The 25,804-nt window shown below is 46.8% G+C and overlaps 1 protein-coding gene across 1 annotated transcript in view; it reads left to right on the plus strand.

Annotated features, from left to right (window-relative positions):
- KSR1 (kinase suppressor of ras 1) overlaps window positions 1-25,804 on the plus strand; it is a gene marked incomplete at its 5' end in the record, with an annotated part of 48,748 nt that overhangs the window by 6,127 nt on the left and 16,817 nt on the right. The window contains 1 exon segment of the mRNA XM_082294473.1: window positions 20,680-20,820. Coding sequence (XP_082150599.1) covers window positions 20,680-20,820 — 141 coding nt within the window.

Consider the following 25,804-nt stretch of genomic DNA (forward strand, 5'->3'; position numbering starts at 1 on the left):
GGTGTCCACTTGTACCTGTGCTAGGTGACAGTCACCTGTTCTGTGTCCTCATTGTAAACCTGCTTTTTGCACAACCTGTTTAAAATGAACCCTGGAGCATTCCTGAGGTGGAAACTCAAACCTTAGCTTAGGCCCTGCTCTTGGGGCTTGAGGGAATCACAGCTCAGGCTGATCACAGGTATCTGGTGTTCATCCGGCTCTAAGTGCAGCACAGGGGGCTGAAGTCTGAGCTGTTGCGGTTGGAGGTAGATAGAAGATGCAAATCTCATTGGACTTACACACCTGAGCTCAAGATTGTTCAAAATCTGTCTTTAAAGTTAAAATATAGTTGTCATTTCTGTATGTATTCCGAAGTGAGCAGAGGCCAGGTCTCTCATTCCTTTTCTGCCTAGTGACAACATCCAGTTGGTTCTGAGTGCATCTTGGGGAAGCAGGTAAGGATCACAGGACACTTAAGCAGCAGAGTAAGGAATCATGCTTTGGTTGGGGCTACGGAGTGCCCCTGATAGGATGATTAGTAGTTATCCCACATGGAAGAGCTCTAATAGCAGAGGCTGTGAGCTGCTCTTTAGAGCAGTAATTAACATGGCACTGAGGAATGCTGCTGGGATGCAGCAGATCCAGGCTCTGATCTGGTCTGATCTGATGCTGCCAGAACAGGTCATTGACCCCAGTGTTCAGCACGCAGCCAGGAGCCTCAGGGCTGGCGCCTTGGAAATCTTCAGAAGCCTTTTGCAGTAAGTTTAGCACCCTCCTGCCCAGTTCGGCTCTCCTTATGTGCTTCTAAAACGTGGGTTTGTTGATTTATCAAAGAACTTTCACTTCTGTTTGAAGCAATCTAAATTTGGAAAGGAAGTCTTCAGCTTCTCATTGTTGCTGTGTATGGGTTATTGTTGAGGCCTGCAGGTTCCAGTGTGAGGTTTTATTTTTAGTTATTAGTGATGTTGAATAAACTGAAGAGAAGAAATAATTACTAGGTCTTACAGCTTGAGAACTACAGATTGATTTTTGGTCATCACCGCTAAGAGACATTGCTAGGAGAGATAATGGGCTTGTCAGGAAGTGCGGTCATGGGGAGACGTGTCCATGCCCCTCATGCTGCCTGCAGTGCTCTTGGAGAACCTTTCCAGACCTGGTTCCTACTAATTTTCTAGCAACATTTTTCTTCTTCCAGAGCAGTTTTTTCCTTTTATTTCTAGAGTAAGATAGAGGACTAAATCCTGCTTTAAAATACAGTTACATAGCTCCTCTGAAATAAGCTGAAATAGGGAGATTTTGTTTTTTAAAGCTTCCTGACTTTTTTGTATGTCTCCTTAAGAACTGTTCTTTATCTGCCAAGCAAAACATCTCAGGCCTTTTGTCTTTATGAGCAAAACTGAAACTTTCCACAAAGTAAAACATTTCTTACGAAGTCTTCTAACTCTAATTTCCCATAATTTCTATAGAGACAGGTCTGAGTGGCTCATGGCAGCATCAGCTAGTAGAATGAAACTCTCTGAGTGCAGATCAGATGAAGTGTTTTTTCCCCTCATTTTAGTGAATTCTGGAAGCTATGCCCTTGCCTATCCTCCCTTGTTTTAAGGAAACAATTGACTAAAACCCACAGGTGTTGTTCTGAGGAGACTGATCTGCTTGGGCAGTTTTGCACAGGCCTTCAGCCTTCTCCCTTTGGAAGAAGGAAGGTTGCAGGTTTTTCTTTCCTTTTTCCTGTGAAACACAAGAGTGTCCAGAATAGCTCTGAAAGAGCCAATGTGAGCACAAACACCAAAGACTCTAAGTATTTGTTCACACAGCTAAGCTGGGAGAAACCCCAGAGCAGATCTCAAAGGGCTTGTCAGCCCCACTCGTATTCAGACAGGATATTATGTGTGTTGAAACTGGTTTGGTCTTGCTTTGTGGGTCAAGTGTAGTATTTGTAGAACCACCGGCTGACTGCTAAAGGTCTGATTTAAGCACTGCTGTATTGGTACATTTTGTCTGGGTATAACAAGACAGAGTTTCTGTGGGATGCCTCTCCATGCAGCCTAAATTCCTGAGCCATTTGCAGTCACGGCTATGGACTGGAGTGGAATCTGTGGAAACTCATGTTTGGAAGGAGAAAGGAAAGCTACTGTGATCTGGGTCTTTAGCTGTTGCACTGAAACACTGGCTGGGTTTGTGCTGAGACTGCATTTGTAGGAAATGCAGTCCTATTTTGGGAGATGTTTTCTGTAGTGATGCTGAATACACCTCTGTAGCAGTAATTACCTGTTTACCTCTCACTAAGTGGCCCTTATCAGTTCTCACCTGCCAGTCTGTAACTGGAAGGGTAGCTGACTTAGCAAGAGCTAACTGAACACTTCTGCTAGGATGACATTAATGTTCAGTTTTTAATTCTTGTGGAAACTAAATCTGCAACACCATTGTGCTGCCAAGGCAGGTTCCAGTTCCACTGATGTGTTCTTTCCTTATGTTTTTCTACTGTGCTATTCAAATTGCTTCAGTTGCCAAGAATAACTAGTTTGGGGTTTGAGGCGAAGAGCTTTGCAGCGAATGGACACCTGGCAACATAAGATTTCAAACTGAAGGCAGTGGCAGCCCTGCTGCCAGTGCAGTGAGCAGGGAGTATTCTGGCAGCAGATGCAGTGGTGGTGCAGCTCTGAGCTGGAGTCCATGGGAGTGTCTGGGGGTTCCTTGCAGCTCCTCTCTGCAGTCAGTCCAGCTGCTCTTCTAGTGAAGGGGCAGATCCTGCCTCTAGCATTTTATTAACAGATTTTTCAGTGTCCTTTTGAACTGTTGTGCAAAAACAGGACATGTTTGTCACTGTTAGAGACTACTGCTGTACACCAGAAGAGCTCTGAGCTTGCAGGGGAGCTTACAGAGACACCCATGCTCGTTTCTAGCCTTCTTCCTTATGCTAACATAGCCAGGACTAGCTAAATCCTACTAGGCTTAACCTGCATCCTCTTTCCAGTTCTCTTAATGCAAAATGCTTCTGGTTCTTCATCTTTGCTAGGCAGGGCTCCACGATGTCCCTGTGCCTCCTGCCTGTGCCTGCAGTGGCTGTGTCCTGCCTGTCCCCACTTTGCGGTGTCTCTCCAGCTGCTCAGCTCTGCCGCAGGCTTTGTCCTCTGGCCCCAGCGCTGTGACAGCCTCTCCAAGGCCCCACAGACATGGCCTGACTCAGCAATTTTCTCAGTTCTGGCTTGATCTTTCCTGCAGCTGTAAAACCAAGGTGCAGGGGGGAAGGGGAAACACATGAGGAAACACATGGTCTGATCCCTGCCTCTCCCTTTCACTCCTTGTGGACCCTCTACATAAATAGGCTGGCTCAGCCCTTTTGGTCTTCCTGTATTCCTGACACGAGGAGCCTGGTGTGAGGTCTCTGCCATCGCAGGCATGGCCCCTTTATACTGCAAAGAATAAAGTCTCCACATTCAGGCTGTATTTTACAGGGTGGGTTAGCAGCATGGTCTGTCAGCTTCGCTGACAGAGCCTCAGTGGTGTGGGAACAGCATCAGTGAGCTCTGCAAGTCTCTGCATTGCTAGAATTCTTTAGAGTTCTTCTAAGTGCTGAGCCTTCAGCCTCTTCATGCAAGTAGCTGTGGCTTTGAGAGTTATCTAACCTCAAACTCTGGGAGAGAGAACATGGGAAGGTTGGAGAGCTACCCTGATGCATGAGGGATTTTGAAATTTATCAGTAAGAAACACTCATTTCTTTGGGAAAAATAACTTTGAGGGGTTTTCCTCTAAGATGTCCTGGTGCCACCTGTTTGCAGGGAGAGCGTGGTGTGGTTCCTGTGCTGCTGTGCAGGCCCTTGCCAAGCTGTCTGAGGATAAGACTTCCTACAGCACGTGACCTTCCTGCCCTGAAAGGACAGGCATTCTGGGAAGGGCACTTTGCGAGTTAACCTGCATGGCAGCAGTTGTGGGACCTGCCAAGGAGAGGGTCGAGTTTGGCAGTGCTAATTTCTGAGGTGCTGAAATAGTCGAACAACTTCCCCCTGCCCAGTCCCAGTATGACTGCAAACAGAGCAGAGCTTCTGGGAGGTCGGGGTGGGTACCACGGCACAGCTTTGGTCTCAGGTAGCTGTACCAGAATCACATTTAATTACTTTTCAGTATTCCCAGCCTGGAAGTCCCAGGACTCCCCTGCCTGCTGGCTGCTGCTCAGCACTAAAACACACAGCAACCACCTTCTAACCTCCTCACTTAAGACATGAGGTGCCCAAATGCTGCCTCTGAAGACAGCCAGCGCTCTTGCTGTGCCTGCAGTGCCCAAAGGCAGGATGAGGGAGTAACCTCCAGAGCAGCCAGGTGGAGATCACCACAACTCAGTGCAGATGAAGGTACCTTCCTCGAAATTATTTTCCCATGTTCCAATGAGCTTCTGCTTGCCATCTGCCCTTCACACAGTCGTCATATCATGTCTGTTCTTTAAAAGACAATTCAATTAGATCTTCTTTCAGTAGGTTTTAATCAAGTGTTATGGGGTCGCTGGTGAATTATTTACAGCCATATCACTTGATCTGCTAAAGGTATCATGTAAGTGACATCTGTAGCAAAGAGTAGAGCTGGCTTTGACTGAGGACCCCACTTATGTTCCTTGGGGTTGTCCAGTTGACATCAGATGAATGTCGGGTTATGTGAGCCCACTTTCCTTTACAGGAGTAGCAATTGAATGTGACTGTACTGAAAACAAGGGAGTTGAAGCAGTTTAAAACTAGGGTAAGAGCTGAATTTAGCTCTCGTCTCTGCTGGCTCAGTTCTTTTATAAGTGCCTTTCAAGGTTGAATACCTTGAACAGCATGGCCTTGACCCTCGCTTGAAGCTCCAGCTATTTAAACACAAGTACTGTTGTACTGTCTTCAGACTTGGTCTGATGTTAGTGTGTTTTGAATGAGCAGGGGAGTAAAAAACAACGCTCATATAGCAAAGAATAACCAGCTGAGAAAGTGGATATTTTTAGAATACAGAAGGATTCTTTTTCTGCCTTATTTCACCTGACCCTTAAGTTAGTAGAAATTTTACAGTTATAAGATAACCTTTCTTTTTTAATCTTGTTGAATGCGTGTTTCAGCCACATTGCTCTTTTGCCAGTTCAGCTCCCATTCTGCATGAGAGAGCCCCAGCATGAGGCTGCCATCCGTCCAAGTATACCTGGAAGTTTACAGCAGTAACTGTTCAGCTCCCTTCGTAGCATCCAGAACCAACACTTAAATGTTCTTCTCCCTTTTGAGCCATGTATGTGGCAAGAAATGTATTATATGATGGTCTCATCCATAACATGCAAGTGCTGCTAACCATGGCCTAAATAATACTTACTGTTGGTATAAAGATTTAATTTGCTCACACCTATCTCTGTGCCACCGAAATGATTACAGGAATACTTTAAAGTCCAATTATTCTTCAGCTCTTTCTCTGAATTTTGAAGTGCTTGAATCTTTTCCTGGGGCTGAGAGTGAACTACTAGTACTGGCAAGCAAGAACAGTACGTAGGAAAGCGCCCCTACCAAGCCCAACCCATGTGTTCTTTCAGTGGGTAAGTGCAGTTGTTTGACTTTAGGGAATGATGTACAGGGAGGTCCTGGAAACCCCCCAAGAGACGATAGAGAATTTAGCAGGTCACTGTATCTCATTGGAGATCATTGAGTGTCATGAGCCTTTTGTGAAGGACAAGACTAATTTACAATTTAATTGTGTCGAAGTCCTGGATGTGTCAGCATGCTTCACAGGCTCTTCAGAAGGGACAGTGGGGTGAGAAGTTGTGTACTCTGCAGTTCCCCCTGCCTACGCTCAACCCATGCTTTGATCCTTCCTCATTCTCCAGAACGACCAAAGACAAGGAGGGAGTTTTTAATGTTGGCAAGTGAAAGCTGAGTACCTTACAGTCTCACTGAGAGGAACTGAAAGCAGTCGGCCTAATCATGAGAGGCTTTTCTAACTTCTCTTGGCAAGTAGCAAGGGCAGACACATTTCAGAGAAAGTGCTTCTGGTCCTGATTTTATTTAGTGTTTGGGAGGGACATTGTGGAAGTTGGGATAAGAAGGGAATTAACTGCACCTTTATTGCACTGTAACTCTCACATTGCTGTTGCAGATGGCCTGGCTGGGAGACAAAGGGAGCCTTAGCATTGCTTATCTGGGTTGGATATCTGGAGCACACACACAGCTGACAGGTTACCTGTGAGTCTCGAGGTTCAAGTTCAAGTGACACTGTACAGTAGTTGGCTTTATAGTGGTCCCTCTCAGCTGCTGTGGAACCCACAAGTGTTTTCCTCTCTCTGCCTGCCATTGCTGTTTGTTGGTTCCATATGGCTCATCCCTGGTCCCAAGCCTTGGTCAGCTGCTGGGAGAGTCTTTGCAGCAGAAGGTGCTGCTCCGTGTCACTGAGAGCCTTCCCCTCCCCCAGGGTGGGATGTTCCTTGTGCTGCATGATCTAACCCAGAATGGCTGGGAACCGATGGTCCAGAGTTCACTTCCAGTTATTATTGTAGTAGGGAGTCAGGCTAGATCGAGGTACTCATTTCCAGCACAGAACATATACCCTTTGAAAGCATAAACAACCTCTAGGTCAGTTTTACTTAGCTTCATACACAAGGGTTTCTGCTAAACAGGAAGAGCAAGCGGGAGCTGAAGCACTGCAAGAAGCTGGTTCAGCACTCATCCATACTGGACTAAGTAAGGTCCCTTTCAGTGGAAAGAGATATACATGGAGGACTAAGCTCTAAAGCAGCAGTGGAAACTCCCTGTTTTTGTCTTTTGAGCTGGTCATCTTAAGTGCAATGCCTTTTTTCTCATTATCTAGGATCCTACAGAAGCCCTTCATAGACAGGATCTAGGATAGCTTTGGAGGCAGGCACTTTCAGAAGTTGTTGCGGTCTGTTAGAGAGGCTGGAGATGAAAGGGGCTGAACTAGGTGAATCATTACCCTCAGAGAACTTGTAGTGTTGGGGAACCATGCCTGGTGTTTGTGCAGACCCAACAGCAGCAATCTGTGTGTAACTACAGCCAGGGTGGGAGCACCAAGTTAGTAGCAGTAAAGCCTCCCTCAGCTGTACTTTGCTGCATGCTGATACAGCTTTCTGTTAAGATTTGAGGCTGAAAAGACACCTTGCATAGCTCAGTATCTGTACTTGGAGATGAGCCTAACTTGTGGTGGCTGGGTCTCATTGCCCATTCCAGCTGGAATCTGTGCCGCCCTGGGAAACGGGGCTCAGGCAGCTCATGGAGCAAACTGGGGTCAGAGGCTGTTAAATTCAGAGTGCAGTAGGGCAGCACAGGCAGTGGGGAAGGGGAACCTCTGGGCTGGACAAACAGGTCACACAGGTTTCCAGACACTCTGTCCTACCTGAGCAGAGCTCCAAGGCTGCAGGAGCTGGATGCTTTCAGATAGAAGCAGCACCAGCACTTCATAAGATCGAAGTTTAGCAGAGTTGAAGCTCCATCAAGTACTAGAGTGTTTGAACTTAGTTTAGCAAGAATCCATCAGAATGGGCAATAATCTGACTTCTTTGCAGTTAATAATTAAGTTCCTCCTACAAAGCACCACTGATATAATTAAATTTAGTTTCTAACTCAAGATTAACAGCTTCACTTTGGTCCTTGCTATAGCCCTTCCTTTAGAGAGACACCAGCTTGGATATGAGGATATGACCATTTGTGCCCTCTTTAGGGAACAGAGGTCACGTCCTGCTCTGTCTCTGCAGAGGTGACTCCTACACTCTTGCTTTTCCTGTTGCCTCACTCGCTCTGCCCGTGGCCCTGCAGAGTAGCAGGGGAGTAGGAAGGAAGAACTAGTCAAGCACAAAACCTCACTGAACAGCCAGAGACACCCAGCAACTGACCAGCAGCTTTAGAGCAGAGTAGAACACAGAGCTCATGTCAGTAATTTCAAAGCAAAATCAGGGAAAAGGCCATAAATAAAACCTTTCTGCATACACCGTCTTCTGTTTCACAGTCCTATATTTCGTGCCTCAGTGCCTGTACACAGTACTCTGGGAGCATCCTCAAAAATTGGTGAGCAAACTGAAAATCTTTGATCCACTACATGGCAGAACATACCAAAGCTTTTCTTTTTCCCTCTTAAAATCTTGTGTTATATGTTCAAAGCATTTTGAACAGAGTGGAGTTTAGTGTATTTTGTTCTTCCTGACAATCCCAAAATACAATCTCATAGCAGCTTGTTAAAATAAAGCTGTTTTGCTGTTTTAAAAGAGAGAATGTGGCAAGTTGCCACATTCCAGTTAAGCAATTTCCTACAGTTGACTTTTTTTTAATGCATGTTTTTTTCAGCCATGTCCCTACTCTTGTTTTCACTGCAAGAAGCCAAAAAAAACCCCAGACAAGACAGAAGCCCCCACCTCTGTATTAATGCTTGAAGCAAACTCCCCTTTCTGAGTCTCATCATGAGAACAGAACATGGAGCCTTGGCACAGGGGACCGTAGTGTATGTGGCAAGCTGGAATTTTTAAGAACTGTGGCTTTTTTTGGAAATAGCATTTTCCTTCATGGGGGTAGATTTGCCCTTTTTTCTTGTGGCAGCCCTCAGCAGCAGCTCAGCAGTAGCGTCGTTGGGAACCCTCCCTTAGAGACTCCAGGCTGTGCTGAGGAATGAGTGGGCAGTGGCTCTGCAGTTGGAGGCAGCGAGGCTCGCTCCAAATGCCAGGTTCCTCCTCGCTGCAGGAGGGGAGCAGGACATGCCTCGCTGAGTTCAGTGGGTGGATGCGTGTCCTGCGAAATTGGGGTTTGGCAGGTGCACGTAGAAACTGAGTAACTGATTTAAGAACATCTGCTGAGTAATTGAAAAGGAAGAGCAGGCAAGTCCTCAAGGTAGTGAGTAATGCTACAGCTTCCTATTTCTGGGTGACTGTGCTCAGTCCTCTCCCTTTCTCTTTTCAGCTGAAGAAAATGATTGGCAGTGGCTGTGCTGAAGAGGCAAGACTGGACATGCAGGGGCTTTGCAGGCAGGCCATGGAAATGGGCTCCAGAGCCTGAGGGCCAGCCTGAGCAGCCAGACTGCTTGTGTTGAGCTCCCAAATGCCTGTGTTTGTAACCCAACCCAGCACAGGGCTGAGCTGTACTGCTGGGGAAACAGGCAGCGCGGGCAGGACCTCGTCCTGCATTCGGGGAAATCAGGGCATCTGGAGGTTTCAGATAACTTCAGTGTTCTTTGAATGAGATCACGGCTGGAAAGCTAATAATAATCTGCTGCTGATTATTTGCACTTTCAAGATTATACTGTAAACGGTCTAGTTGAATTTATAAATTTCCTTTGCCAAAACACAAAAGAGAAATAAAACTATCTATGAAGGAAGGATGGAGGTAGAAAGGTTGTTTTCTTTCTTTTTGTTGAAGACATTTTTGGATTCAGAAGCTGGTTCTAAAGCAAGACTGCTGATGCTTAGGGAATCCTGCTATTTTGTTTGCTCATCTCATGATGGCTGAGCAGTGTAAGTTTTGCATCTGTGGAAATCCTCAGAGCAACTGAGCTGTGGAAGGATAGCTCATGTGCTCTATTTTCAAGCAAGCCAGATATTAGGAACGCTGAGTGTGGGCACTGACTTTTTGCCTGTGAGACAGGTAAGCAGCTGTCTGCAGCACTGCTGGATCCCTTAGCCATTTATAGGCCTTTGCTGTGTTTCTGGCCTTGTTGCTCTGGAGGAGTGTTAGAAAGAATTACTCCCAGTAGTGTTTTACATCACACCTGGCGGGAGGTGTCGTAGAGTAGCAATGGCATTTAGAGTCTTCCGCTGTACAGGTGTGGCATTGCAGCTTTCTACAGCATCCTCAGAATCCAGGGTTTTCAGTAATGCCAAACTTACCCATCTTCCTTTTGGAGAGATCAAGGTGAAATACTGTAAGCAAAAGGAGTCGGACAAACCCATGAGTGATCTTTGTGTAACGATGCAGAGCTGCCTGGCTGCAGTGAAAAATCTCAACTCTTGTGGCATGAATTTGTATCCAGCACTCAGAGCTGTCCGCTGGCAGGCAGAGAAGTACAACATAGAATCCCTTTGTGTTTCCCTTGCTCTTTAGGAGGGGAGTATTTCCATGACAGAATAGCACACAGGCTGTTACAATGGCTTTTTCTTTTCTCCTCAGCAGTTAGGGTTTTGTGTGTTTCTGGTTGCTGTGGCTCAGCACAGTGAGTCCCTCCTCTGGTCTGAGCTGGGGCAGCTGAAACCCTGAACCCAGAGACTGCTCAGCTTCTCTCCAGCACATAATCAGAGGAGATACTTTAAGACAAAAGGGATTTAACCCAGCACAAGGAATGCAAAGGGCTGATGAAGAAGTGTTCTGCAGAGTATTTCCTAAAGAGCCTGTAGAGCATGAAAAGCAAAAAGAGAAGTGGAATGAAAGCAAGCAAGTGTATAAATCACTCTTTAGAAATGTTTCTTACAGGCTGATGCCCTGGGATTTTTTCTGAATTGTGGAAGTGGTGGCAAATGTGAGACCTTTGCTGCTCTAAAGGCCTTTTTCTAATCCCCAACTGGAGCAAAAAAGTCAGGCTCAGATTTTTCACAAATTCTGCATAAAATACTTTTTGGACACACAAGCAAAATGCTTGAACTCTGAACCTGAACTGGCACATTTCCGTCCATTGTACATTTAATGTAGATTTTTATTAGAAGAATATGTTTTGACCACTTTAATTTGCTTCCATAGAATGCTTTGAAATGAGAAACTTGGTTTTAGCCAACTGTCACAATTCAGTTCTCTTAAATGAACAAAACCAAAGGAAAACCAACATGAACCTCCTGTTCTGCTTAGCTACAGAGACAAATGTGCTGTGTGAAGTTTCTGTGGAAATTCACAAAAGTAATGGATATTGTACCTGCCTGAAAGATGCTGAGCTTGGAGCTTGTTATCTTTTTATTTGTGCTCTTTTTTCAAGTGTTGATTAAAATCTTTCCAGGTTGCTGTATGATGCCAAGCTGTTGCAGAACTGTCTGGTGTATGGCCAATTGCTGTTTATCAGTACCCTCTGTATTTTTCCTCATATAACTATTACTGGGTCAGCAGCTGTACTTTCCTCTGCTTTCTAAGTGAGCACAACATGGTTTAGGTGAAAGTCAGTCACAAGAAAAAATCTTTTTTGGGGTGGGAATCTGGGTTCAGGTTGCCTGCACTCTAAATCCTGTATTTGTATTTAATTAATGATAGAAACCCCACATGGTTGCTACGGGCAAATGTGAACCAGTAAGAGAGAGCCCCAAGGAGATTTTGGGAAAAACAAAATGTGAGCAGTGAGCCATGGCAGCTTTCTCACTCAGTGTCTGTGAAAAGAGAAATGTGACCCCAGTCCTTGCCAAAATAGCTCAATTCTTTCTAGCAGAAACCCAATAATTGGGAGCATTTCAGAGAATACAGTTTCTTAGCTGAGATTTCCCAGGGTGCAGAGACAGAACGTCTTCAGCTCCAAGAGCTGCAACCTGCTCCCACAGAGATTTAACACTTTTCTGCGTTAACCTCTTCCCCAAAGCCCGGCCCAGCAGCAGTCTGGGGAACTGTGTGCCGGGGAGGAGGGGAAGGTGGAACTCTTGAAGTGCTGGAATAATTGAGTCAAACAAGCAGAGGATTTGATTTTGTTGTGTTTTGTTTCCTTCCCTTGGTCTGCTAATACGCCTGAGAACAAGCTGCTAATCTGTCTCATTTCCCAGCCAGTACGTGAGGGAATGGTAGAGACTGGAGGTTTGTGCTTGTATTTTATTGAGGCTACAGAAATAGAAATGTGTAAGACAAAAGGGAGATGGTTGGGAAGGCAAGGGGAAGAAAAATGGGAAAAACCCTTTGGGATTAGGGACAGCATCCTGGGCAGTAAAATGCTCCATTGAAGGAGCTTGGTTCCTTCTGAGACCTCTCAGTTCTGTCCTGGGGAGTGTTCAGGCCTCATCCAAGGTGTTCCCCGTGGAGCTCACTGCCTGTGAAAGCTCAGGGTGCTCAGGACCTGGCAGAATGAGGCTTGCAATGAGGAAGGGGAAGTGCAGGGGACCTACAATTAGTCATTCTCTTCCTGACCTTGCTGAAGGAAGTGTCTGGCTTTATGTTGTCTGCTGTAAACTGTCCTTTATTTAGGCTCTAAGTTTACACATGCACTGCTTGTTGGTGTCTTTATTTCCACTTCCTGCACCATCAGTCGAATATACCTGAGAGTTCTTTCAGAGATGTGTGAGAATGATTAGTGCCATCGTAAAAACTATGGAGGATATTCTCTTTAAAGGCATTTTAAGTGCCTGAGTGGTATTCTTCACAGCAGGGTAAATCCATCGGCCTGCTCAATGGCCATGCACCAACTCCAGGAGGGATGGGAAATGTGAACAGGTCTGTAGGGCAGTTTGGAGTAACAATATCCTTCAGGAGAGGCTTGGGGCAAGAGGAGGTTGCTGTGCTCTGTATGGAAACACAGCCAAGCCTGATGAAGCGTGGCTGAGGTGAAGAAGCTCCCTGGGTGCTGGAGAACTGTGAGCTGAGAGGAGCAGAGCTGCAGATCTGATGTGGCAGCAGCAGGGCTGTGCTCAGCAAATGGCAAGTACAGTTCTTAGTCTTGCAGAATGCTCTCAGTCATTCTGTTACACTTGTGTGTCCTTGGGTTGCAAAGGAAGGGGGAGGGCTTTAATTTTCAGTGTTCAGTGGGTGTGAAGTCTCTGATCTTTAAGCAGAGGACTGTTCCTGTAGCTGCATTAGGCTCGGATGCCTCGCTGGGATGAAACCTTTGAAGAGAGTCATGTTATGAGGCTCAGGGAACTACTTGATTGTGCAGTTTCATCTTCCCACTCTTAGCTGCTGGGAAGGCCTCAACTGAGTGTTTACAGCCTCAGTAGCTGGGATTGTGAAAAAGAGAGGAGGGGATAAGAAAAGGAGTGGTATGTGGCCTCCAAGTGACCCAGAAATGATGCTGTCTGCATCATCTGACAAAGCAGAAATAACATACTGTAGTGTTTGGGCAGTGGCTATTGTGTCAGCCTCAGGCATGACTGAGGGTTCAAAGGAAAATCCATCCATCTGGTGTTCCATCTCTCCCGACCCCTCTGCCTCTCTGTGCTTGTATTTACCAGCTTCTCCTAAGGCTTCTCCCCCGCCAGCACACCTTGCCTGCATGCTTTCCTGCTGCCTTGTGCTGGGTCCTGTTTTGCAGGGTTTGTTTAGCAATGCATTGAGAAACAATTTCCTTTTCTGTTACAAGCAAGGCCAAAGTCCCTCAGCAGCACAGCCGGGTCCTGCAGGAGCAGCAGGGCACCCAAGGGAGCAAAACTCTGGCTACCGTTTCAGCACAGCAAAAACCAGAAACCAGGCCTCACATTCTGGACAGGTGTCCTGCTCACTGCCATGCCTCTTGCTGAATGAGTCAGCTGGGTTCAAGTAGAGAATGTGAAGAAGGCTGCAGGTCAGAGTCTGATGTTTAAGTGAGCCCCTTTTCTCAGATAAATTAAAAAAACCTCAAATAAGCAAATGACTTTGCTGCCAGATATTTCTCTGCAACATTTTGTCTGATACCTATTTTACCATGCATGGCTGGTGAAAATACAGGTCACAATATCATCTGTTAGTAGCTTCAGTTCTGTTGATTTTGTGGGCATAGCCCTGTGGGTGACAAATGGAGAGACCTAATTTTTTAGGATACAAATAATTCCTTGAAATGAAATGTGTTGCTTTTCTTCTTCTTCCTTTGGGTTGTGAATTTTGCTCCTGTGAAGATCCTGTGTTTGCCTTGGAAAGAGGTGATTGAGTTTCATGCTGATCTCAAGGTAGTTTGGAAGTTTGTGAGACTGTGAAACTCTCCAGCTGAATCCTGCATTATGTTACTGTTCCTAATGGAAGCACAGATGGGAAGGATGGTTTTCTGTGTGGCTGAACGAAGTGTTCTATGAACAGGTTTGGATCAGATTTCACTGCAAATTGAGCATATGTCATGTGAAAAGGGTACAGACCCACTCTCAGTTTAACCAAGCAGATTTGGTTCTAAACCAGTCAAAACCAGGCTGTGATTCAATTCTCCCTATGCTGCAAAGGGAACACTTCACACTGTTGTCAGGTATCTTTATACCTACAGGCACAAGGATCGAGTTCTCTGAACACAGCGGGAAATGAGAATTTCTGAGGCTGCAGTTGGTGCTCAGTGATGCTGTGATCAGATGTTGATAACAATCCAGATAGCCGGGGGCATTCAGATGAGTCAGCTGCTGAGAGCTTGAGTTCACAAAGGAGCAGCTCAGTGCTCTGTGGGGCAGAGCTGCAGACACGGTTGGGTTGTTGTCAGCTGAAGGGCCCTGCAGACCCTCACACTGGAGCAGAACTGGTTTGTATGGTTGGCTGCACAGCACAGAGAGGCCTGTCCTGTGCCTGCAGATCCCGGGCAGAGCTGAGCCTAGATCCTGTCCTGTGTCCTGTGATCCCCCACCCACCTGCTCCTGGCACTGGGAAAACCTCGGCACTATTTCTGTGCAATGATTCCTCGGCCTTATTCTGGTCCCCTCCAGTTGGGCACTTGTCCTGGTGTATTCCTTGGAGACTCCTCTGGCCCCAGAGCAGTGTTCAGGCTCAACAGCACTCTGATCACACCTGAGATTGCCTTGATTCCTGCTTTCCAGGAAGGTTCTGCTCAGGACATGCTCAGCATCGCTCCATTTCAGTCCCAGCTGGAGAACCCAGCCAGCACTTCCACCACTTCGGTGTTTGCTATTTCCACCAGTTTGGCATTCCCACCCGGTCGCTGCGGGATCTGGGGGACTTGTTAGCTCTGTTGTACGCCTTTCTCCAAAGCCCACAAGGGCAGGGCTGCTTTTGAGGCTGTTTCTGAGATGGACCCTGAGGCAGAGCAGGCACTGACCCCGTATTTGGAGTGGCCACAGTGGGTGCCTCGCATGGGGAGGGGTTGGTTCCTTGTGTGGGCACCTGCACAGGGCCTTTCTGAGCTCTCCCGGGCCCAGGCTCTGCCCCAGCTCTCTGTGCTGTATAACAGTGACATCCTGGGTCTTTCCCTTGCATGGATCAACCCCGCTGCACGCTTTTTTCACTTTAAACTGGATGACTTTGAGAAAGTGCCCTGAAGTATCCTCACATGCTGCTGCTCTCCCAATGGCTGGTGAGATCTTTATCAATTTCTCACATGGTTGCCAAGCATGAGTTCAGAGACAAATTTAGCAAGCCCAATTCTGACATTTTTGTGTTCTGTTCAGTGCTCAGGTGGCCTAGGAGGTTTTTTTTGTCTGACATTGGGTTTGTGTATATAATGGCACTGGGGAAAATAGATAAGAGTCAGCTGAAGCTGTGAAGTGAATCCACTTTCACTGGATGCCTTCAGATGACTCATCTGACTTTCCCCAGTGGCCCGTGCAGGTAAACTCCAGTTCAGAAGTTTTGTCTTCTGTTTCAGGAGGCAGAAATGCAGAACCTCCCTCAGGCTTTGGTCCTCATCTGGTCAGTGCAGTGTCCTGCAGCACCAGGAGCTGCTGGGGTGCTTCAGAGAGTGCTCCCTACCCTCTGGGCTGGTTCTTGGCAGGAGGTTAGTAGAGGAGTTCCTTCCTGATTAATTCCTGTCTGAGGCAAGATAGATGATTTGCATTTCTCTTAGCCACATGCAAGAGCTGGGCCATACATTGATCTGATCCTGTTAAAGCCTCAGCCACCAGCTGGGTAAATTGTAGGGCAGGATGTGGTTGTAGCCTTGGAAGTTTCGGTGTAAGCTCATATTTATTGTCTCCTCCAATGCTGCCAGGCTCCCTGAGATTTCATCTCTGGGCACAGGAGCAATAGGATCTGCTTTTGACCATGTGCTTGATTTGTTGATTAAATCATGACAGTTGTTTGCTTTGGGTATTGCAAAACTCCTCTTCTAAACATTGCATATGTTTCAAGTCAACAAGAAAAGTTGCAGGCTTCACTGAGCAGATTATAAGTTTTGTGGAAGTGTGAAAACATGGCATTTGGTTGTGAAATGTATGATTGAACCAAACTTGGTCCCCAACTGTTGATATTCTGACGAAATCTTGGCTAGCACTTTGGTATAGTAGAGTTCCTCTGTCTGTCCCCAAGTTGTTTAATTTATAATTACCATTCTGTACCTTGGTTTCTCTCTTTTTTTTTCCTTCTTTTTTCTTTTTTTTTTTTTTTTTTTTTGTGAATTGAAAAAGATTATTTTTGCTGCATTTATAGGGTATTTCAAGATACGTAGATTAAAAGCATGAGACTAAGCCACAGAAGGCTTCAAAAAAATGCAGGCTATTCTAGCCTTTGCTCCTTTTCCCCTGTTTATTTGAATAAACTGCATTGAATTCAGACTGGATTTTGACTAAGTGCAGAAGCTGCAATTGGTTTAATGCCTTTTAGTGACTCTGGAACAAGATGCCACTTTTCTAAACATGAATAAAACATAATTGACAAGAAGCTGGGGGAGAGTTGACCCCCAAATGCATGAAACTTGATTTCTCTGCTTAGACACCGTAACTATTAACAATCTCTGACAAATGAAGTTAGAATGTGATTCCTGATCAGTTAACCAGAGGTCAGAAATACTTGCACTGCAGTTTGACTACAGAATTCTTTCAGCTCTTCCTTGTAGTATCTGCTGAACTCTGCACCCTGATGTCAGTGATCTGGTTTTACAGATGCTTTCCTGTGCCTTGTCTGCAGAAGTGCAACTCAAAAACTTGTGGGCATTTGCTTTTTGTTTATTGTCCTCTAAAGTCCCAACTGTTGGCTTGAGGTCATGGATATGGGCAGACTTGCATCTCAAGAGATCTGCTGTTTATTTTGTAGAAATAAATAAAAAAGTACAATCTTGGCAGTTTTCTCCTAAACTTCTTGGACCTGCTTCTCATCTGTGCTGTAAAGGGATCTTTTAAAGGTGCTGTAAGGAGCAGCTGGCAGCATGTGCCCTTCTCAGAGCAATGAGAACTGGTGTCCTGGCCATCAGCTGCACCAGGCAGAGCAACAGGGCTCTGCCCTGGAATCAGTGATTTCCTCCAGCTGCTCTGTATCCTGTCTCTGTTCTTGTCCTTTCCCATCTCTGTGGGTTCAAGGCAGTTGGAGTATTGCTGCTTCTGGTGTGGGGTTTGCCATTTGTGATGAGTAGGACGTGCCATTTAGCAAGCAGGCAGTGAGTAGCTACTATTGGCTTTATCTCTCGGTCTAGTTTGTGGTTGGAGACCTGTGTGCTTGGTTGTGGGTTTTTATGTGCGTCACTGAACCCAGAATTTTTATTATATTCTCAGAAAAGGGTTTTGCAACAGTTCAGCTATTAAAGCCAAACCATGTAGTTTAGTTAAAAGTCTGGGCAGGAAACAACAAAATGAAATTCATCCTAGGGGAGAAGCGTGGTGCATGTAGGCTGGGAAGAGAATGCAAATACACTATTTATGGGACTAGGGGAAAACCGAATTGGACTTGAGGAGTAAATGCGAAGGAGTTATCCAGGAAAAACCAGCCTTGGCCCTCTGAGACACTTAGACCTGTGCTGCCAGCCTGTTTGTCAATTTTGGAGAATTTTTTTTATCCCAACAAAGAAGCAAAGTTTGACATGGAAATCCATGCTGCACTGAGTCCCTGCCAGCAGTGTCCTTTAGGAGTTTTATGCTATGGATGGCACTTGGGAAGGGGAAGTTCTTGAAGCAGTATTTTTTTAAGCAGTACCAAAACAGCTGAAGCCAGCACCTGCTCCAGGGAGTTCCTGCAGGACGGGCAGGCAGAGCTATGGGCAGGGAGAAGGGGAAGGATGAGTGCATTTGCTCCTGATCGGACAGATCGGGTCAGTGGCAGAGCCAGGAGTGCAGCCCAGCTCCATTCTCTTACTCATGTGATGCTTCTGGTGTTACACTGAAGTTGGCCAGGAGAACTGCTGCGAGGAGTGCAAAAGCAGTGGCTGTACCTCAGCAGTATCCTGCCTCGAGCAGCGTGCTGTCCTCGTGACGCTGCACGCTGGAATTGGATAACGTGGGGCACGCACTTTTCTGTATCGTTTCTTTTACATAATTTGTGATTTTTCATTTATAAATAGATGCTAAGCCCTTCTTGCCTTACACTATGCTTTTTGGAACAGAATCAGACACCTCCATTGCCTGCAGTTCCCTGCTTTATTCTGGATCATGTGCTACTTTTAGGGCATTTGCCTGTAATTAGTGTTCCATAAAACTAAGTGTTGAGCTCTGGCTTTACAGAGTATGCTGATAGCTCATCCTTCTTCCAGGAAAAATAAATCTTTCCTGATGGGAGATCCTACACTAAAATAACAGATTACAGTCAGACTGCAGAGCCGAGCTGCTGCTTTACACACAGGCCCATCAGGGCTGGCTGTACCAGTTCCAAAATCACTATGCAATCTTACCTCTGTCCCTAGGTGCTCTGCAACCCTGAGGCATGCCCAGGGAATGGGGATGGGTGAGATGAGCCAGGGGCAGCAGCAAGAACATCCAGCAGTGCCCTGGGAATTCCATGTTGGGCTCACAAACACACGCTGGGTGGTTTGCCTGGGGCTGGGTGTTGTGGTTGCAGTTTGTGTATCAGAACACATATCGTCACTGACCCTTCCCTCGAGTGGCCTCTGGAAAAAGACAAGGCTTGGGTGATTTCTGTCTTCCTTCTCTTTTCCATGACATAGCTATTGCACAGTTGGGAAGCTGTTTTTCATTTGTGTAGGCTGATTTTTGGCATGCTGGGGGCTGTTGAGTTGACAAACTTCCTGCAGCCTCTTCTTTCTGTCTTTCCTGAAGGGCCCTTGCCCGTCTACTCATCCCAGCCTGCCCAGTGTCAGTGTCCATAGAGGGGAAAAGCACTCTGAGAAGAAAGAAAACTTAAACCAAGCCCTGAGCAGGAAAATACTTGGAACAGCATCTCCAAGCACCTTTTTGCCATGGGTGTGAACAGGAGCGCTCTGTGGACCGGCTGTCGTGGGAAAGGATGTGTGACAGTGAGAAAGCAGAAGGTCAGGACTGAGGCAGCTGGTGACACGTGTGTGCCAGGGGCTGCCTGGGATCCGAGTTCCCGTGCTCCAGAGCCAGGGGAACTCGGGGCAGGGCACAGACGTGGGGCCGGTGTGGACAGAGGGCAGCCAGGAGCAGGTTTGGATCCCGGCACAGCCAGCAGCACAGCCAGCAGCAGCGTGTGCCCATCACACAGTGCCCAGCACATGGCATACACGGCTGGCACAGAGCAGCAGCACGGCAGCCACTGGGGCCCAGGCACTGCTGAGCCCAGGGCCAGTCCCTCCCGAGGCCAGCCCTGCCCTGCTCTGCAGTGTGGGTCTGGCCAGAGGAAGCAGACAAAGGGAGGAAAAAAAGGAAGTGCTGTCAGCCCCTTTATATAAAAAGAGGTACTGAGAACGAGTGATTGGGATTTCCAGTTCCTTGTAGCTCTGGTGCTCCAAAGCCGTGTTGGGCAGTTGTGGTGAAAAGGCTCCTCTGGTTTCAGCAGGGTGGTCAGAGTGTGAATGCAGAGGGATGGCTGAGTTTCTAGGACATGGCAGTCTTGGATTGCCTCTCCTGGGAATGGCAGTGCTTTGCATTGCTCTGGGCATTGCAGGAGTTGGAATAACTTCGATATTCACACACTTTTTGATAAATCTCAAACAGCATGGCACTGCTGTCAGAATTCAGTGTGTGGGCAGAGACAAACTTGTTATACCTGCTAGTTGTAAGGAATCGATTGCTCATAAAACATACTGACCTCAACTAACTTCATAGGAAAGCACTTGAACTGTAAGAGGAGACACATTATAATGGTCAAAGAATCCGTGTTTGTTTTTTCCTTTACATTTTCAGTCTGATCTTGTCCCAGATGCTAAAATTTGTTGACTAAGAACATGTTTTGGTTTATAAATCATGGATCAACTAACTTGCTTTGAGGCATTGTTTTGTTAGGAAGGTTTTGAAGCTTAAGCCTGCCCCATGGGAATGTGTGTCACAGTGAGCAATCTTGGGAGAGTGTTTTCTTTTTGATAAGCAAACATAAGACATTAATAATACTCCTTTTTGCTGTTTTATTCTTCTGTGCCTAAAGTAAAGAATTTTATGTAGTGCATTTGCCATGAGATGGTCAGGTGATAAAAGCTTTGGAATAAAACTTTAGAATAGAATAGAAAATGCAAAGTGATCATCTAGTCCAACTGCCTGAATTTTTGTTCTCTTAAGTTAGCTGCTTTCAATGTTGATTTTGTAATAGAAATGCCCATCAGATAACAGGCCTCAGAGTCTTGGGGTACTTTGGCTATTCCTGCCTCAGTAACCTTATAGCCCAAATGCAGACCAGATGTAGGAGGATTCAACAAATGTACAGGACGAACAGATGAGCAGGCAGCAGTCCTGCAGGCTGGACTAGTGGTGCCCACATCATCCCAGATGAGGCTGTGTGTACATGTGCAGTGCCTGCAAACTGACTGTAATTATTGTTTCATGTAGTTTGGATCCCTTTCATGTGTTGGCATGACACTCAGCCTCTGCACAGAACTGCTGTTGATGGGGATTTAAAGCAGAGTCCTGCAGGGAAGGGCCCTGCAAGGTCCTGCCTTCTGCTGAAATGCTGAAGAGCAAAGATGCTCCGTGTGAGAGAAATGCACTGCATGGATTTCCCTGAGAGCTCACAGGAGGATGTCACTTCTATGTCATGAGAGAGCCCCACTCACAAACCAGCATGCCCTGTGTACAAACACAGCCTGGGAAGGGTCAGCACAGCCCAAGGAACCTCACAGTTTACTTTCTGGCTGCTGCAGGTGAAGCTGATTGACTACATCCACCGGCAGCGGCAGTGCAAGCTGAGCGTGCCCCTGAGCGACCGCACCGCCGAGCTCAACAGCTACCCCCGCTTCAACGACTGGCTGGACATCGTCAACGTGAGGAAGGAGGTGGTGCAGGTAAGGAGGGGAGACAGCCCTCACACACAGCCCGCCTGTCCCTTCAGTACCTTCCCAGCTGCCTGCTGGGTCCGAGAGCCACGGCAGAACTTAATCACTTAGTACCTTCTAGATATTCACAGTGCTGTGCTGCACTGTGTTCTGTGTCCAGCATTAGCCAAAACAGGACCATTGTTGCAATCTCACACACACACACAGGTAGAGCTCAGTCCACTGACAGCTAAACAAGGCAGAAAAGGCTTTTTCTGGTTTTTTTTTTCCATTTTTGCCTCTGCAGGCCATACCACAATGTTCTCATTCAGTTTCCTTTGATCATTAAACAACCAAAAATTTTCTTGGACCTCAGCAGGAATCTGCCTGGGTGAAAAATGCCACAAATTTCCATGGAAGTTATTCCAGCTTGGTTCTGATGTAACTAAGTGGTCTTTGGTGAAACAGGATGGCTTCAGGACCAAGTTATTCTTTTTATTTCCTGCTGTTCATTTTGAATGTGATGCTGGTGTTGCCTTCCAGCCCAGCGAGATTTTGGGTGGCACAGCCAAAGGTGCAGCAGTGACAATGAGAGGACAAAAGCAGCCTGTTGCTCTGGCCAAACTGCCAGGCTCCCAGCTAGTATTGGTTTCTAAGGTTACTGGAATTGCCTGAGTCTAAAAGAATGTCTTTGTAGCTCTTTTATAAATCCTTTGTGATGCCTACAGAACAGGGGGCAGGGAAGAGGTGAAGAAAAGGGGGGAGGGAGGTGGACAGTTCAAATCTGCCACATCCTGTTAATTCAGGGAGCAGGGAGGGTTGAGACTGCCCTTCTGTATGTGTGGTCACTAAAAGGGGTGAACAAATTCGGGTTTGGTCTAAGGGAGAAAGAATTTTCCAGCTCTTTATTATTTTGATTCGTGCTCTCTTGCTGCCCCCTCCCAAGCAGTGTCCAATTAAATCAGCTCTGTTCCTTCTGTTCTCTGGACAGAACTGTAAGAAGTGTACAAAGCACTGAAATTCCTCTGGGGTTCCAGATGTATGGTTATTTTTTAAGGGTTCTGCATCCATTTCATGCAGCTGCACTTGTATTAGCTGGACAGCAGAACTGCAACACCCCGTGGGTCATTAAAATAATTTCTGAGTAGGCATGCTGGAACAGGCTGTGAGCTGGGGGCAGTGGAAATAGCTGGGCTAATAAACTAAGTGCTCTGCTTTTGCAGTGATTTTTTTTTTTTTTTTTTTGGGCCTGTTATTTCACTGCTCAGAAAATAGCAATGCAGCCACTGTTGATGTTTGACACTGACATTGGCACAGTGCAGAGAGCTGTCTGGGATGAGTTACCTTTCAGAAATGTCTCAGGTATCATGGGATCATTCCTGCAGTTGTTTAGATTTCATACAGCATGTTGAACTGCCTTTCAGCTGAAAGCTTTCAAAATGGAAATCACTGACAGAAGAAGCTTTAATAGGTTAGTTATTACAAAATCTAGAGAGTTTTCCCACTTTGTGCACACTGCCTGTGGCAGGACTGGGGGGAAGCCTTTGCAGACAGGGCTGAGCAGGTCACGCCGTGAAAATGGGGACCCTTGAGTGTTCTTGGCTCTGTGCCTGGTATACAAGGTACACTGGAAACAGCTTCCCATCCCTCAGATACTGTTAGCTCACTGGAAAATGGAAATAGCCATGCTGGCTTTCCTTCTTAAGGCTTCCACAAAAAAGGTGCAGAGAGAAGGAAAACTGCACAAGTGTCCCAGTGTGTTCGTGTGGCACATTGCGCTCTCTTCTTGTGCCTTCTAGGCTCTGAAGCTAGTTGGAGAGGTTGCCAAGTACCTGTGGAGTCTCAGAAGAGCTGCCACAGAGCCCTGCCCTGGGCACCTCTGAGAGCTGAGCAGAACAGCAGGTCTGCCACAGGGGGAGGTGCAGTGGAGGGCTCTCTGTGCCTGCTGCTTGTCAGAGACAAATCAGGAGAAAGGCCTGAGTTCATGGGGTTTTTGCTTTTTTAAATGGTTCTGATTCCCTTTGTGTTTCTAGTGCTACTGGAGAGAGTATTTTCAAGACTGTGCTAATCTGTGACATAACACCGTAGAAAAGCAGCCTAATTGCAGGAGTTCTTTAGCTCAGCGGTGAGAGGAACAATGCTCTGTTTCTCTGTCTCCCCTCCCCTCGCTCCCCCCAGTCCTCTCCCAAATAAAGCTGCCATGCAGGGAAGCACAGAAGCTCCCAGGCTCTCCTGTCAGAAATAGAGCAGCAGCTCCAATTTAGAATATCTGCTGACTCTACTCCTGAGTGAAGACTATTTTTGCTCAGTGACTTGCTCTAGACATTGTGAAGCTCGAAAGCTCTGGTGATTATAATTGTTGGGCTCCTTTATTTCTTTGAAAAACCTATATTTAAAACAAGAATAATGACTGCTTGTAAAATCCTTTAGTTCTGGAAGAGATTATAGCAATAACAATGCACTGTTTATGGCGTTGGGCAACAGCTAAAGCTGCCGAGAGCACAGACAGCAGCGAGCCGGTGACGCTGCGCCGAGTGCGAGGGCTGGGCTGTGCCGACCTCGCGGGCCTGCAGGTAGGTGGGCAGTGCCAGCCCCTGGGCTGGGACCCTCTTTGCTCTCTGGGAACGCACAATTCCGAGGGGTAAGGAAACTTGGAACCCGCACCCCAACCTGCGCTATTTCTGTGGCTTTGTTATTGTTCCTGTAATCAGCTGCCAGACAGATTTTTATCATAGAAAGTGGTAGCAGGCTCTGCTTTGGAGCTGGGCTAATGCTGTGCTGTAACTTGCTATTTAAGTATTTTTCTAGGAAATGCTGGAGTCCTTGTTTTTTCTTAGGAGTTCTAGAAACTGATTAGTTCTAGAGATTGATTAATTCTAGAGACTGATTGTATGTGTAGTTTAATACCAAAAATGATGTATAAATGGTTAAATATGGTGTACTGAAAGTGAGCAAAGAGGTACTTGAACTGAGACCTAGAAAAGACAGGACAAGGAACCTTACAGACAGAAGGCATGTTTCTGCTATGAAGTCATCTCGAGTGGGTAAAAGTTGCTCTGAAAATGGTCCTGGAAAAATACATTGATCTGGATTGTCCTGCTTGCCTTGGGAGTTGGAGTCAGGAATTGGGAGGGGAGTGGGAGGAAGGAGGATGAGAACAGAGCACTGTCCCCATTCTTAGGCTGATGGAAGAAGTCTCTTGCAGAGCTATTTACTGGATTCTGAGCTTGGAGTATGTCTGCCAAATAGAAGAGACTAAAAAAATTCTGTTGGCTTATTTTCTTCAGCACAGAAAGCAGTTTTCTCTGCCTTTATCAATGTGCTTCACAGAAACATAACTATTGTGTTTGTTCCCACATGTAACTTGTCACTGTCTTAAAAAGTATCTTAAGAACAGAGTCATCTTCTTATCATCTTCTGAAGCATGTCTGGGCCAGCTCTCTGGCTGTGGAGCAGGGGTGCCAGTCAGTCAAGCTTGGAAAGCTGTTTTTAGGGTGGGTAACTGTGATGCACAGGGAGGGGCATATCCTGCCCCGGCGTTTGCTGGCCACGAGCAGGGCTGTGCCTGGGAGCAGGTGGAGCAGGGCTGTGGTTGGGGTTGCTTTGTGGCTGTTCCTTTTGGGAATGGATTTGAGTCCCAGTGTGTACCCTTTTCTGAGATACCTCCTGCCTGCCTGTGAAGCCCATCTGCAGTCGGCATTGATGCCAAAGACCTGCAGAGCTGAGCAAGGCAGGGGCAGTGCTGGGCCCACCAGGAGCAGAGCAGGAAGGGCTCAGGCCTTGAGCAGGAATTGTCTGCCAAGAGCCTCGTGCTGCCCCTGTGAAATGCCCCTGTTGAGGGTGAGCCACTGGCCTGGGGTTGCTGCTGCGAGCCCGTGGCAGAGGGTTCTGTTTGCGCAGTGCGCTCCAGCTCGTAGCAGATCCACTGTTGGAGGAGTTGTGAGGCATTTCTGTGAGTGCATCCTTTGGATGGGGGATAGAAGAGGCAGATCTGCCTAAGCCTATCAGGTTTCCACAGCTGTATCCTCTCATCTTTTTCTGTCACCATATCTGCATGAACAGGCCAGGAGGACTGTGGCTATTTGTTGGGGATTTCCATGGGTCTGGCAGCAGGAGCTCTGGCTGGACCGCCAGATAGCAGAGATCCTGGATGTGCTAATTGTGTGCATGCAAATTAACTCTGTCCTGCAGGTTTCCTTGAGCTAAAATTCCTTCACTGTGTTCCAGCTGAAGGTCCCTCCCCAGTGTAAACAGCTCTTGGAAAATAGTCTCTACCACTGCCAGGGCTCCCCTTCCCTGCCAAGGGATCCCTGTGCCCCTTGCAGCCTTGGGCACTGTGAACCCTTCATGGCTTGAGGTCAGCCTGAGAGATCTGCAACTGCTACACCTGTCTGCCACAGAAGAGTAGTGACAACAGGTCTCCTGTCCCCCAAGAGCGAGCTGGACAGAATGCCCTGAGCCTGTCAGCTCCTCTCTACCCTCTGCTGCAAGGTGGAACAGTGAAGAGGGTGATGTTAGGTGAAACCATGGCCTGTTTATGCTCACAGCTTAATGCAAGCTGGAAATTTCTAGTGAGAGGCTTTCCAGAATGCCCATAAAATCTCCAGGAATTTAATAATACGACAATTTTTCAGTACCTTCATCACTGGGCACCAGAAAAACTGTGCAAAATAACAACTAGCAGGCACAAGATGTTCTTAAGAGCATCTTTACATGCTTTGCTTAGAGCTGTCACTGGGAATTTAAGCACCTTATGCAATGGGCTTTCTCTTCTAGCATCTGCTGCTTCACAGGAGGATGACTGGAAAGGGAATGTATTGATTCAAGAGGAGGCATTTGGAGCCTTGACAACTGTCCAGCTTCACAGGAAGAGCTGTGGCTACTGGGTCGAGGAGCAGGTCAGGCTGATTTTGCAGAGTGCCTGCAGCAGCATTAGCTATGTAGGCTTATCTGCAGGGTGGAATCTTTACCAAAAATAACCCGTCCACTGTGTTAGATACCAGCATTTTTGCCA

Source organism: Coloeus monedula (genome assembly GCF_965178545.1).
Source record: "Coloeus monedula genome assembly, chromosome: 20".
Taxonomy (NCBI): Eukaryota; Metazoa; Chordata; class Aves; order Passeriformes; family Corvidae; genus Coloeus; species Coloeus monedula.